This window comes from Papio anubis, chromosome 7 (assembly GCF_008728515.1).
Source record: "Papio anubis isolate 15944 chromosome 7, Panubis1.0, whole genome shotgun sequence".
Taxonomy (NCBI): Eukaryota; Metazoa; Chordata; class Mammalia; order Primates; family Cercopithecidae; genus Papio; species Papio anubis.
Window position 1 is genome coordinate 25,923,273 of NC_044982.1, and position 15,469 is coordinate 25,938,741.

The 15,469-nt window shown below is 36.3% G+C and overlaps 1 protein-coding gene across 16 annotated transcripts in view; it reads left to right on the forward strand.

The window, feature by feature from the left end:
* CEP128 (centrosomal protein 128) overlaps positions 1-15,469 on the forward strand; it is a 449,960-nt gene that overhangs the window by 196,102 nt on the left and 238,389 nt on the right. For 15 of the 16 annotated variants that reach the window (XM_021941917.2, XM_021941915.2, XM_021941920.2 and 12 more), the window contains one exon: positions 2,172-2,364. In XM_021941917.2, coding sequence (XP_021797609.2) covers positions 2,172-2,364 — 193 coding nt within the window. Of the gene's footprint in view, positions 1-2,171; positions 2,365-4,329; positions 6,061-15,469 lie in introns of those variants that run through there. The other variant, XM_021941925.2, reaches the window with a different exon arrangement.

Sequence of the window (15,469 nt, forward strand, 5' to 3'; positions counted from 1 at the left end):
ATGGTATATTACATTAATATCTCTTAAACCTTGCATTCATGGGATAACTTCCACTTGATCATTGTATTAGTTTGTTCTCACTCTGCTATAAAGAACTACCCGAGACTGAGTAATTTATAAAGAAAAGAGGTTTAATTGACTCACAGTTCTATAGGCTGTGCAGGATGCTTGGTTGGGGAGGCCTCAGGAAACTTACAGTCATGGTGGAAGGGTGAAAGGGAAGCAAGCATGTCTTGTCTTCACATGGCGGCGAGAGAGAGGGCAAAGGATGAAGTCTTCACACCTTTGAACAACCAGATCTCTCGAGAACTCACTATCATAAGGACAGCAAGGGGGAAACTGCCTGCATGATCCAATCACCTCCCACTGGGTCCCTCCCCCAACATTGGAAATTATAATTCGACATGAGATTTGGGTGGAGACACAGAGCCAAACCATATTAATCATGATGTTCATTTTATGGCTTGCTGGGTTCTGTTTGCTAGTATTTTCTCGAGGATTTCAAAAAAAATCTGTATTCATCAGGCATGTTCATAAGTACAGCTTTATTATAGGTGGCCTGGGGAAATGGCAATTGGGACCCCAGTATTCTCAGCCTGCTGTGCTTGGGGAGAGTAACCATCCTATCAGTGGGACATTGGGGGAGCAAGGGATTCTCAACATCTTGCTGCACTTGGCCAGGAATTTAGCCTATGCAAATCAGAGCTGCAAGGCTGAAAAATCCTGGTGATCTGCCCATCTAGTATGCTATCGTGTACCTTGACTGTGAACTGGAGAAAGAGAAAACCCTGTTTTCTTGGCAGTGTTTTTCTGGAATGAGGAGTGGAGCTTTTGTCACACTGAGGGTAGAAGGAAGGAGTCAGTTATGCCTCAAGTGCCACTTTAATGAGGTTAACTAGAGTTTCTTGAATAAATGTTTCTTCATTTGCTGTATGGCCACAGGACAATATTTAGAAATGTTAATTTTTTAAAAATTATTTTTAGCACTTACGGGTATTTCACTGGGGACCATTTCTACAGATTTCTATATATCATCATTCCAGAAGAGGAACTGTTATAATGGCCCCCTTTTGTTTTTGATGATAGTTTATATTAATAATTATGATACAGGTTTTATTTTCAAAAGCTTGGTTTTCCTACAGACAATACATTTCACATATAACTAGGAATTGGAGGGTAGCCTGACTTAGGAGGGTCCTGAGACTTGACTGAAATCCTGCTGTATTGAAGGTGAAAGAAATATTTCTTTTCCTATTCTTGTTTTAAATATCTAAATATTGAAGATAGGTGAGAGTGGGTGTGGTCATTCGCCAGTAATTCCAGCACTTTGGGAAGCTGAGACAGGTGGATTTCTTGAGCTCAGGAATTTGAGGCCAGCCTGGGCAACATGGTGAAACCCCAACTCTACAAAAAATATAAAAAACAGTTAGCCAGACATGGTGGTGTGCACCCGTGGTCCCAGCTACTGAGGAGGCTGAGCAGGAGGATTGCTTGAGCCCAGGAGGTCAAGGCTTCAGTGAGCCAAGATCGTGCCACTGCAATCTATCCCAGGTGACAGAGTAAAAAAAAAAAAAAAGGAAAGAAAAAAAGATAGGTGAGGTTAGAATCTGTGAAGAAGAGTTGCCAGAATTCACTTTCCTTGTGTCTTAGAAGCATAAACATTAACTCTATATCTTCTAGTCAATAAAAAATCTCTCCTCATACCTAATTAGCTAGATCAATGGGGATATGCGTTTTTAAAAGTCATGCTAGGAATTTTCTCTTTTAAAAAATTCTCTGAAGGAATACTTCTTTTATAAAAAGTCTGTAGGTTCTATTCTGGGCTGTATTTGTTTTTTAAATTCCTACACCTATACTAGGCTGCCCTGTATATCAAATCAGAGGATTACCTATCATATTATTGAAAGTTTAACAGGCCAAACTTTGTCTTTCTAAAGGGATTTTATAAAAATCTACGAATATCATGGCTTAATTTCTGAACCAGCTTTTAATTGATACAGACCATTATGCAAATTAAACATGGGTATTTTAAAATTTTGCAAAAATTTGCTAGTTAATTATCTGTATTTGTTCAAATTATCGTGATGTTACTTATTTTTTTTCCTCATGTTTTGAAATGCTACTCGTTTCTGGGTTTCTTTAACCTTTAGATATAAATGTCATTTTTTTAGACTAAACTTCAGTGGCTCTGTGAGGAACTGAAAGAGAGAGAAAACAGAGAGAAAAATCTGCGACACCAGCTGATGCTCTGCAGACAACAACTCAGGAATCTGACTGAACACAAGGAATCTGAGCTGCAGTGTCTCTTCCAACAGATAGAAAGGCAGGAGCAGCTTCTGGATGAAATACATCGTGAGAAGAGAGGTGTGTTAGTTGTTCTTTCATTTTTCTTTGTTTATATTTATGGAATCCTAAATTGGAAAAAACCGACTTCTATTGCATTCAGTTTGAACTGTTTCCAAGCCCATCTCCTTTTCTTGTCTTTGTTGTCTTATCTTTCTTCACTTCTGGGATTAGAAGAGAAAACTCTTCAGCCACAGCTTTCCTCCTGTGTATATGATACCTGCATTCACTGGCTGTGTGCAGGAATTAATTGATAAGACATACTGCTTCTGTCTTAGTAAAATGCTGAAGTTTACATTTACTTCAGCAAAATGCCCCTTAGTTCATTCAATACATATTTTGTGCCCATTTTCAAGTATGCACTATTCTAGGTACAGAGGATATATCAGTGAATAAAGCGGAAAACAAAAACAAAACAAACCGCCTACCCTTATTTAGCTTATGTTTTATTGGGTGGAGACATAAATATTACAAATAGGTACATTATATAATATATGAGAAGGTTGTAATCACAGTGGAGGAAGCAGTAGAGTAAGGGAAGAAGCGTTTGGCTTCACATATTTTGGAACTCTTATTGAATTATTAGCATTGATTATGGCAATGTGTCCAGTTAGAGGCCTATGATATGTTCTTTATAAAAGGAAAAGAGGGACTGAAGAAGGACTTTGGTTGTGGAATTGGAAAACAGGCAACAAATGCAAAAGACATTGTGGAGGACCAGCCCAAGGTGAGGAAGAGAGAGGACTCAAGGGAGATTCGAAGGTGTCAATGGTTTTGCCATTGTAAGAGGAAAGTCAGGAAGTAGTTGATTTGGTGGGAGAAAAAGAGGGCATGCATTTTTACCTAATTCTTAAAATCAAAACTGTAAGAAAAAGAAAGGTATTATGAAGGCCCAAACTTTTGTCACAAGAGATATTTTAATCTTTTGCTTGGTGTGTGAAAAATATTATAATAGTACTGCCTGGTGGATTTGGACGTAATGAACACTTTAGTCTGCTATCAAGCAAATACTGTTAAAGTTGAGGACTTATAAACAAGTTAATTACTAGAAATATAAGCAACATGCTCTTGGTAAAAAGAGTTTTGATTACTTCTGCTGAGGTTCCTGTGGGGACATTTTTGTAGGGCATGTAACTTTATTTGGATCTTAAAAACAAAGCAGGATTTCCATAAGGAAAAGAGGAAGAGAGATTTTCTGCAGAATTTATCTGCATGGTGATTTAAACATATTTTTTTTTTTTTTTTTTTTACAGTGGTACACATAGAGAAGGTAAACGGCAGCAATGATTAAGTTTAGATATTTCTGAGACATCAAAGTTAATTGTTAATACAAATTTATAGGTGATTCTCTTTACCATCTTAGAAACTTACCTATTAACTACAACAAAGTTACCTATCTATAAGTGAAATATGACAGATACACTTTCTATTGGCTAGAATTAATGCCATCTCAGAGTTAATATTTTTAGTTCGATTTAACGTCATAGTAAGTGACATTTGCCAGGTTAACTGAGGCCCTGGGACAAGGAGTTTCCACCACTGATTGCTGCTATATTCATAGATCTGAGTTGTCATACACTTTTGGGGTATTCTGGGCCTGTAAGTCTGGAAATTTGGAATTTGGAGATTCCTGTAGGAGAGGAAATTTATTAAGGGGTTAATGTCAGGAACCTCTTAGAAGTTTAGTAATTATTCACTGAGAAATTCTTCAGTTATAAGAGGTAACAAAGACAAGAGTAAAGAGCTGTAAACTTCAGCTGGGAGGATTTAGGTATAATATAAGAATATGTTGAAACTATCAGGTTTACTAAAACTTAAAACTTATGTGGAAATTGAAAGGAATTTTTCAAAAGTTTTCAGAAGGAGAGGCATTTCTACAGTATAGTTGTATTCTTAGTGTACAAAATGCTAGTGAATATGAACAAATATAGAACGCGATTTTCTTATTTTTTCCTGAAACTGAAATAGTGCCTCTTTTTTAAACAGGTGATGGATCTTGCTTTCCAGGCACTGGGTGGTTGTGGTTTTGGCTGTTACGTGTACATAGCTTTCCTTCTTGGAATAATCAGAAATTGACATGGCCTGAAATTCCTTTACCTTAAAGATGAAATTTGATTTACTTACTATTTCCAGTTTGGGGTAGGTGCTATACTCTTTTGGCTTTGTTTTATTAGGTGGGATCTTCACCAATTCCTCACTGTCCTCATGCTGTAAGTACAATGTATAGAAAATAGTCATTCCCAGCAGCATGTACTGTACGAAATCTTCCTGAATCTGTCCCTTGCTGTCATGTGTCATTTGTTAGAATGCACATCTAAGGGTGAAATAAGCCATTGTCAAAGTTTCTTTGTTAGGGAGTTATCTTTTCTGAATAGTTATAAAAGGGAAAGTACTACAGGTAAGAGGATGAAGAAGAAAGAAAATGGTCTTCCAGCTCTTCAGAAAATAATGCCTTTGCAGCAGAGAACAAATGCCCTATTTTTGCTTAACACCTGTGTCTTAGCCAAAAAGTAGGCAGTAAAAGAAATATACATCATTTCTATTGGTCTGTCTGTCTATCTATCTATATCTAGATACAGATACAGATACTAATCTCTGTGTGTGTGTGTGTGTGTGTGTGTGTATACATTTCACTAGTTTGAAGTTTCACCCTAGTAATGGCTGTGAGTGTGGCCTGTCCTGGCCCAAAATACTTTATTTCTTGTCTCAATGAATTTCTGACAGGCACACAGTTGAGAAATGTGTTTTCTTATATGTATCACCTAGCATAGAGTTTCTATGAAGGCAGTGATTTTTTAATGTTTTGCTGAATGCTGTATCTCAGTGCCTAGAAAGAACCTGGTGCACAGTAGACATGTAAAATATGTGTTGCACAACTGAATGAATAAGGGAATTAATGAAAACACTAAAGGAGCACAGTTAACAGGGGAGCCATAATATTAACATTTAGTGAAAAAAAAATCACTGTTGTGAAAGAAAGCATAGTTTTTCCCCAAAGTTTAGATTTAGAAAGAGATGATATCTTGCCATTGGCCCCAATTTATTTATTTTTCCCTGTTTTGAAATTTATTGGATACTTATTAAACTCTGCTTAACCAAAATAAAAATCAGCAAATATTTGGCAGAGGTTGATTAAGTAATTTAATTAGAGTTGTTTACATATTGTTTATGACACTCTGGAATTAGATAATAGTATTTGTCTTTTCTAATATTTCAGTTATGTATTACATTTTATGGTAGCAATGTTTAAATAATTTATATTTTATTCATTTCGTGACAGTATTCTCTAAGAGCTTCCTCATTCATTTAGGGACACAATAACATTGTTAGTATTAATTCTAGCCCCATTGTGTACTATGAGTTAACTCTCTAGTATAACACGTGAAAAAAATTCAAAATACCTAAATATATATATATATAAAAAGAATATTAAAACTGTGTGTGTGTCTAAAACAGTTTCAGTCTTTAAGAGTAGAATGACTATAACTTTTAGAGTATGATTCTCTATGTACTACTAATTATAGAAAAGCTTGAGCCTGATTATATATGTTCAGTGGAGGGGGCTGTTAATGGGAGAGGTCGAACAAGTGGAAGTTTAACTGGGATAGCAGGATCCCAGAAGGTATGAGTGGATGAAGTCCAAAGTAAAGGTAGAGGCTGGACGCGGCAGCTCACGCCTGTAATCCCAGCACTTTGGGAGGCCAGGGCGGGCGGATCACGAGCTCAGGAGATCGAGACCATCCTGGCTAACACGGTGAAACCCTGTCTCTACTAAAAATACTAAAAAAAAAATTAGCCGAGCGTGGTGGTAGGCGCCTGTAGTCTCAGCTACTCGGGCGGCTGAGGCAGAAGAATGGCGTGAACCCGGGAGGCGGAGCTTGCAGTGAGCCGAGATCGCACCACTGCACTCCAGCCTGGGAGACAGAGCGAGACTCCATCACACACACACACACACAAACACATGCGCGCGCGCGCGCACATACAAAGTAAATAAAATAAAGAAAAGGAAAGGTAGAGAAGTGAATCTTGGAAAGAACAAGGGCAAAAGAGTTAGGGATTTCTTGTTTTAATATCCTTTTAGTGTTTTGAATATGCTAGTATATTTGGCAGATTCACTTATCACAATAATTTTTGTAGTGGTTTTCTTATTTTGACGGTTAGCTTCTCAGCATCTGTAATTGAGTCTAATTGATCTTTGCCTTATGTAAGCTCAAAGAAAGGATGAACATATACATAGCCTAGAAGTAGGCAGTAGAGAAAAGATATATTATTTCCCTATCCCTTGTATATACTCAAAGAAAGGATGAGTATTTGGAGAAAAGGAGAGAAGGGATGAGAAGTAGCCACTGGATTTACAATGTAAAACTTTGGCATGACCTGTGTTGGTAATGTCTTAGGAGTGGTTTAAGCCAGATTGGCAAATCTGTATTTTTGGCAACCTGCTTCTGAAGCATAAAACTTGTCATATGATGGATATCCAAAGCATTGGAGCCACCTTAGTGACGAATCTGGCACACTATGCACTGATTATTCTGGCCGTATACATGGCTGTGAGCATGAGTTATTTTACTACATAAAGAGATGCAGTAGACTCCCCTTATGTGTGGGGACTTAGGCACCCTAGTGTATGCCTGAAACTGCAGATAGTACCAATCCCTATATAATCCCTATATGCACTGCTTTTTCCTATACATACATACCCATGATAAAACTTAATTTATAAATTAGAAACAATAAAACATTAACAGTAATTAATAATAAAATAGAACAATTATAACAGTATAGTATAATAAAAGCTATGTGAATGTGATCTCTCTCTCTCTGTCGCTAGATGTCTTATTGTCCTGTACTTTCCTCTTTTCGGGCTGCAGTTGACAGGCAGTGATTGAAACCAAATTGAAACCGTGGATAAGGGAGGAGACAACTGTATGACTTAGATTTTTTCTATCTAAAAATCTAATTTTAATGTAATTTGATAGATTTTAGATTTTTCAATGGTGTTATCAACCTTTTAATGGTTTATTCTTTTGGTTTCATCATTCTCAGTGTTCTGAGAAACTTTTAAGCTGATTTTTCAGCTTTTAAGCTGCTTTTCCCTGCTCATCCTCTGAATTTTCTATGCTACGTCTACAGCTGGTGGCCAATTGCTGTTAACAGAGGGTAATTTCTTATAATTTATTTGTGGGACAGAAATGATGGAGGGACTGTCGAACTGTAGACATGTTTTCTAACATGTAGTTTAGACTTAGGATTGTATACTTTATGTTGTGCTTATACATTATTTATATATTGGTTTATTTTTCTAGTCACCCAGTCACTTAGTTGTCTATTACTTATTCTGCAAGTCGTTTTGCACAGTTTTTCAGGTTTGTCTTATTGAAGAAATAATTTACAATCATCATACTCATAGATGTGTCCTTTAGTCCAAAAATAGGGAGAAGCCATTTTTTCTATTCCATATTGGAGTGTAATATTGAAACATGCTGAAGTAACATAGGCGATGATTTCTAAATGTAATATCATTTATTTATTTGTGCTCTGGTTAATTTTTAAAAATTGGATTTAGCATCTGATTGATTGCTTGAAATGGGGTCTCGGTCTGTCACCCAGGCTGGAGTGTGGTGGCACCATCTTGGCTTGCTGTGGCTTTGACCTCTTGAGCTCAATCTATCCTACCATCTCAGACTTCTGAGTAGCTGGGATGACAGGTGGATGCTACCATGCTTGGCTAATATTTTTATTTTTTAATTTTTTATAGAGATGAGGTCTTGCTATGTCACCCAGGCTAGTCTGAAACTCCTGGCCTTAAATAATCCTAGACTTTGTTTTCCCAAGTTATTGGGATTACAGTCATGAATCAGTGCACCTGGCCTTAGCATCTTATTTTTACATTGTGACCAGCTTGTTCAAAAGTTCAGTGGTGTAGATCATTAGAGATAATTAAAATAACAATTATTTTCATTGATAAATTGAAAACATTATTGAAATTTGTCAGTTATTTAACATGAAGTTACCCTTTCTTTTATTTTCTTGTTTCTTTATAATTTTTTTTTTTCAGACAGAGTCTCGCTCTATTGCCCAGGCTGGAGTGTGGTGGCACGATCTTGGCTGACTGTAATCTCTGCCGCCTGAGTTCAAGCAATTCTCCTGCCTCAGCCTCCCAAGTAGCTGGGACTACAGGCGTGCGCCACCACGCCTGACTAATTTTTGTATTATTAGTAGAGAAGGAGTTTCACCGTATTGGCCAGGCTGGTTTCGAACGCCTGACCTTGCAATCCGCCCGCCTCGGCCTCCCAAAGCGCTGGAATTACAGGTGTGAGTCACTGCACCCAGGCTATAATTGTTTTTAACAACCAATTGAGAAAGAATAGTTTTTAAAAAATTATGCCCATGATTAGAGTCAAATCATAATTTTTTAAGAAATATGTTTTATTCTTATTTTCTTTTGCTTATAGATATTTCATTAGAGTGATTTTGTTTCTCGTATGTTTTCTGTTATGAGTTGAAATCCAGCCTAGGTCAACAGGGATTGAAATTAAACTACATTGGCTAAATATTCCTAGGACCAGAATTAAATTAATGATATGCCTAGGGATGCTGATACACAGATCTGTGCAGATGTCAACTGTGATTGAATGCGAAATCAACATTCATGTCTTTAGTCAGTAAATGGGCAATGGAAAGTTATGATTCATTATTCTTTAGTTAACTGTAAATATCTCTGAGCCCTCCCTCTTTCAGCTCTTGTGTAATGGGCCTAAAATTTATAATACTTCTATTGGATGAACCTAATTTTAGAGATAAAGATTTTCAATATTTCCAGTAATATATTCAGTTGGCAACAGACCAGTATTGATTGAGTGGGGAGTTTAAATATTTAAAGTTTATATTTTTCCTCTTCCAAAATATTGAGGAGAAAGACAGTGTGTGTGTGTGTGTGTGTGTGTGTGTGTGTGTGTGTGTGTATGTATTTTGAAATATATTCTGGAAAATTCAGAAACGTTAAATATATTATGTGAATTCTTAAATTTTCTTGTTTCTTCATCTTATAGATTATTTGTATAGCAAAGCTGTTCTTCCTTAAACTTGAATCATGAGCACACTTAGGGAGATGAGTAAGGTAAAGCTCCTTGTGCTAAAATAGATTTGATTTGAGCTTTTAGGTTACTAAGTAGCTTTCATTAAATTCAAAGCATATCTTTGCTGTGTTTGTGTTTTTAAGCCTTATATTAGAACTACCTTAAAACAAATGCAGATGGAAACTGTACATTTTAACTATTTATTGTTACAGATACAGATTTCTGGGAGGGTGTTTCTGCTTTGATGGTGTGTTGTAATGAGTACTATCTGTCTTTTCTATAATGTTGCATACAAAATGGTAATAATGCCTGCCTATTCCCTCCCTCCTCTGCCAAAAGAAGTCCGCAACCTAACAGGGTTGGATACAGGGTTGAATCTGTGAGTATGTTACCTTATATGGTAAAAGGAATTTTATAGCTGGAAAAAATTAAGGTTCTAGAGACAAGATTATCCTGTATTATCTGGGGCACAATGTAATCACATGGTCCTTAAAAGTGAAAGAGGGAAGCAGAGAAGGATTCAATATGAGAAAGACTCAACTGCAGATTGCTTATTGAAGATGGAAGAGGGGGACCATGAACCAAGGGATATGAGCAGCCTCTAGATCCTAGAAAAGACAAGGAAATGCATTCTTCCCCAGAGCCTCGAGAAAGGAAGGTAGCCTTGCTAACAGTTGATTTAGCCCAGTAAGACCTGTATTGAACATTTAACGTACAGAACTGTAACGTAATAAATTTGCATCATTTTAAGGCACTAAGTTTGTGGGAATTTGTTACAGCATCTATGGAAAACTAATATACCAACAAAATAGTGAAATTAGAGATCTGTAATAGGTTCTCTGCTACTTGATTCCCTGTATATCAAGAAATTTTCCAACCTGCTTGACCCTCTTTGGAAACGTGCATCCATTTTTGGACATTTGTCAGAAAATTAGGAATATTCATAAATTACTTTCACTCTATTAACCTTGGCATATACTGAGATAGTTCTTGAAATGTGTGAAATATGGTATTTTCAAAATGAGTATGATTTCCTTATGCCTATGTATACATATTTGATATTCTTCAAATATGCTATGAAAATTCAAAGAAGTTACATGGATTATGAGTGAACCTGAAATGCAGACAGTCCATATTGGCTTAGGCTGTTGTAAGGCCCTTGATCTTATGTAGTCATATTTTCAAATTTTATCCTTTTATTTTGACTTGTACTGTGGTGTTAAAATGGACATAGATGGAAATCTAAAAATAAAAACCAGGAAAAAAAATTAAGAAACAGAGAAATAGTGTCCTAGGCACCAAGAAAGAGTTGTTTTGGTTTATCACTTTATTTAGCTCTCAGTTTTCTGACATCTGGGAGGAATATCTGTTAGGTAACATGGTTCTTATTATCTTAAATGGAGCACAGAAACTGCTTGGGAGAAGCAAACTTATTTTGAAAACTAAATTCAAGAGGAATCTATTATATAGATCTTTCTGTAAGCAATGTAATGTATAATGAATAATGTTTTCAGTCACTGTTTTTTTTTTTTTTTTTGAGATGGGGTCTTGCTGTGTCGCCAGGCTGGAGTGCAGTGGTGCGATCTTGGCTTACTGCAACCTCCGCCTCCTGGAATCAAGCGATTCTCCTGCCTCAGCCTCCCAAGTAGCTGGGATTGCAGGTGTGTACCACCACACCCAGCTAAGTTTTGTATTTTTAGTAGAGATGGGGTTTTACCATGTTGGCCAGGTTGGTCTTGATCTCTTGACCTTGTGATCCGCCCACCTTGGCCTCCCAAAGTGCTGGGATTACAGGCGTGAGCCACTGCACCTGGCTCTCAGTTATTGTTTTAAACAGTAATAACATCTAACATTTATTGACATGTGCCAGACACTGTTTAAGTGCTTTAAGTTTTTATAATTTTATTTAATTTTCAGGTAGGTACTATCATCCAGCTTAAAAAAAAAGGGTGTCATTTCTTAGCAATAATACAAAGTAGCTAGTGACATATTATGACTTTTGTGGATCCTGAAGACTTTCGCTTTTGTGGGCCCCTTCCCCCCTTAAAAAAATTAAACTTTTGATTATGTTAGTATGAAGACACAAATAATGCAGGCTAGTTTTATTATTCTATATTCATTATTATATTCTTTTTTCTTGTTTTAAAATACATTAAAACATTTTCATGTTGGCCATCGACACTGTGTCTACCAGAGTTGTTGTCCTTTGTAATGGTGTAGGTTACGCTCTAAGAGTATATGGAGGATCTAACTTCACAGAGTGTGGGTGAGGAAGATGTTGAAGTCAGGGTTTCCTTAGAAAGTGATGCCTGACCTTAGCCAGGTAAGGGTGATGAGCATAGCCATTCCAACAGAGGGAACAGCATTTATGAAGGGTTGAAGTGGGAAAGAACTTGGCTGAAACATGAAATAAGGAAATTAAAGTGCAAACGAAAAGGTTGTCACTGCACTTAGTAAATTTAATAAAATTATCTCTGTCCTCTAACAGACTGAATTTTCATATGCCTAGTCTACCTTTAGTAGGTTCTAAACTTCAATTTATGATTGAATTTTAAGTATTTGAAGTTTAATTATTCTTTATTATTGATTACACTGGGATCCAGAATGGTTTACATACTAGATGTAGTTGCTGAAAATAAACATATGCATGTCATGAAATATAAAATGGAAATATTTAAAAATACAAGACATCAACATAGTCTATGTGAAACTCACATATGCCTTATAACCATGAAATTTCCATTTGAATCTTTAGGGAATTTTTAAAAAATTTATTAATTTGAGAGTTTTCCTGAAAGCATTTAAAATCTCTCTTATATTTATGATTTGAAAGATTACATTCTCCCATTTCCTTGTCCACTACAATTGGTAACTTTACAAAGTTTTTCTTAACTGTTTGTCATGTATTCATTCCTCTTTCTGTTTAGACCACCTGTGTTAGTCTGGGTTCTCCAGAAACAGTAGCAATAGGGTGTGTTTCTATACACAGACACACAAATACACATACACACACATACACACACGACCCATGTAGTTATGAAGACTGAGAAGTCCCAAGATCTGTAGTCCACAGGCCAGAGACCCAAGAGCACCTATGGTATAGTTCCAGTCTTAGTCCAGTGCTATAAGAACCAAGACAGGTTATGGTGTAAGTTCTAGTCTGAGTTCAAGCTTAAGGCAAGAGAGAATTGATGTCCTAGTTTGAAGATGTTCATGCAGAGGGAGAGTGATTTTTGTTCAGTGTTTTTGCTCTGTTGGGACCTTCAGTGGATTAGATGAGGCCCACTCATATTGTGGAGGCAATATGCTTTTCTTTCAGTCTACTGATTCAAATGTTAATATAATTTAGAAACACCCTCACGGACATATTCAAAATAATATTTAACCAAATATCTGGGCACCTTGTGGCCCAGTCAAGTTGACATATAAAATTAACCTTTATACCAACTTTGTCTTATTTAGCTCTTTATTGCTTCATACCTACAAGGATTATAGAAACATCTTACTTGCATGATCTTCCTAACCTGCGATCTGTGTCTTCTGCTGGACTTGTCCTCACCCATATGCCTGCTAAAGCCCAAGACAGATAATTTTTCCAAGCAGGAACACTCTGGTGGGTGTTTCAAGGTCACACTGTGCCCTCGGGGCTCCAGCTATTTGTTTCTGCATCCATTAATCTGCTCTTTAATAAAGCATTTGGTAAGAGTGACATCTTACAGAAATAACCTCAAATACTCTCAAATTAATACAAAAAAGTAAATCACCAATTTTGGTTTTGTAATAAATTACTGACAATACACCCACAATTGACCTCTACCTAACAGGTTTTATTGGAGAAAACACACACACACACTCACACACACACACACACACTCTCAACTGCTCTAATCAGTTTTGCCAGATGAATCTTCATTAAACACAGCTTTGATCTCATGACTCTCCAGCTTAGAAACCTCAGTGGTTTTCCCACTGCTAAACAAATAAAGTTCAATTTTGTTACAAAAGCCCTACCATTTTTTTCCCTCTTCTCTTTCTATATAAACTCTAGCCCTTTTTTATCATGTTTGCTAGTGCAGTTTTTTTTGTTTGTTTTGTTTTACCACTCCATTGCAATTAAAACTTTCAGGTAGGGTTCCGTGACATTTGCCACTTATTGCTGTTTCCTCTGGTTATCTGCATATATGTTATTTAATACTAGGTTTTAATCTCTTGTTTCCTCATTGCATCTGGTACCATGTTTTATGTTTAACAGAAGATAAACGTATTTAATGGATGTTTGTGTGTGGGAGCAGGTGGATAGATGGGTGGATGGATAAATGGATGGTACAGATTTCCCTCCTACCTCTTTTTTTCCATTTTTATGGTATCTTCAACAGAAGCTATACGCCCCTGTAATTTCTAACCAGGTCTATTCTATCAACCAAAAAGAAAACAACCAACACTTAGGTCTGTTGTATCAACCAAAAAGAAAACAGATATCCTTATTGATTTATTCTTATTTCTGCTTCTTCAAAACACAGGAGCAAATATGAAGAATTGAATAACTCCAAATTATCACCAAACTAGTCTGATAATGTTTTTTATTAGCTTAGCTGTTTTCAATGTATTTTTTGAAACTAGTATACTTGGCAACAAGGAATCTTTTCCCTTTTTATCTGTCCAGTGTAAAGCCCTTGAAGTTCTCCCTCATAGTATTTGGAGAGGCTTTGATGCGCATGCTCTCCTTCCTGGATCAGATAAACAGTTTCATTGTATCAACCATGAGAGATTATAGATTTGCTTTTTTTTTTCCCCCTGTTGAGACTACTGACCCTATTGTTCCAATATTTAAAAGTAATTTTTTAGTTATGTCACATTTTGACAAGGTCACTACCCACAGTCCTATACCAGTGACATTAGATCTTAATGTTCAGCTGCTTACTCTCATTCCTTGAGATGACCATTAGGGAAATGAAGGAACCTAACATTTCTTGAGGGTTTGGTAATGTGCGGGTTTTAAATGTATTATCTTATGTAACTCTTAAAATAACCTTGTGAGATTATTAATCCCGTTTAACAGTTGAGGTAGCTTAGGCTGGGAGGGAAGTGGGGGCAAGTTACTTCTCCAGGATTGATAGGGAGTTACAGATGGGAGCAGACTTTGTGAAACTCGATTTTTTGTTTGTACTACTGTATAACATATCAAAATAAACCAGCAATACTCTGTCAACCTCAATGAGCCTTTTAAATTGAAACCAACCTGGCTTTCCTCGCTTTCTTGGGATCTCTTCCCTGAACTTTTAAAGAGATCAAGTTTTTTTGTTAAGAATGTTTGAAAGAAAATGGAATTGTCAAAATTTCAAAGTCTTTAGGCTGTCTTAATGACTATACCATTAGAAATTCTTATCCAGAAACAATAGTTTTCCTGTTAGATATTAACTCCTTCGTTGTGATAGCTATAATATTTCTAAAATTTTCTTTCACATCATTTTAGTATGTGATAACCTATAATTTTTTGAATAGCTCACAGGAACATCAAGCCTCAAGGCCCAATTAATGGATTTAATTCTAATATTATTGTATACAACCTTTCTCTACCATAAAGAGGAAACTAAGATCAAACCTTTCCTTTCTTGGGCCTCCACCATGAAAGTGAGAACTACATTCTAATCAGTCATTCAAGACCACACCTTTTTATTGTTTTTGAAATTCACAGTGATTAATGGATACTATAGTTTTCAAGAGCACAAATTAGTTTTTGTAGTCATCTACATAAATTCCACAAAACAACTCTTTCCAAGAACTACTGTGTCTGACTAACTTATACTTTTGTGGTCATGAAATATTTGTCTCTCTGCAAAGCTTTCAAAGTTCACTGGGGCCAGAAGAGGTGTACATATAATATATGATCCACAGTTTCTTCCTCCTTTTCGCTGTTAAAACAGTCATGTCTCCAGCTAGAAGTTCAGCTGGGTCTGTCAATGGTACAGCAGTTGCCCTTACGTTAAACATTTCTCTTTACCCTCTTCCATTCTGAGTATAAAATGAGCCAATATAACTTAACTAAG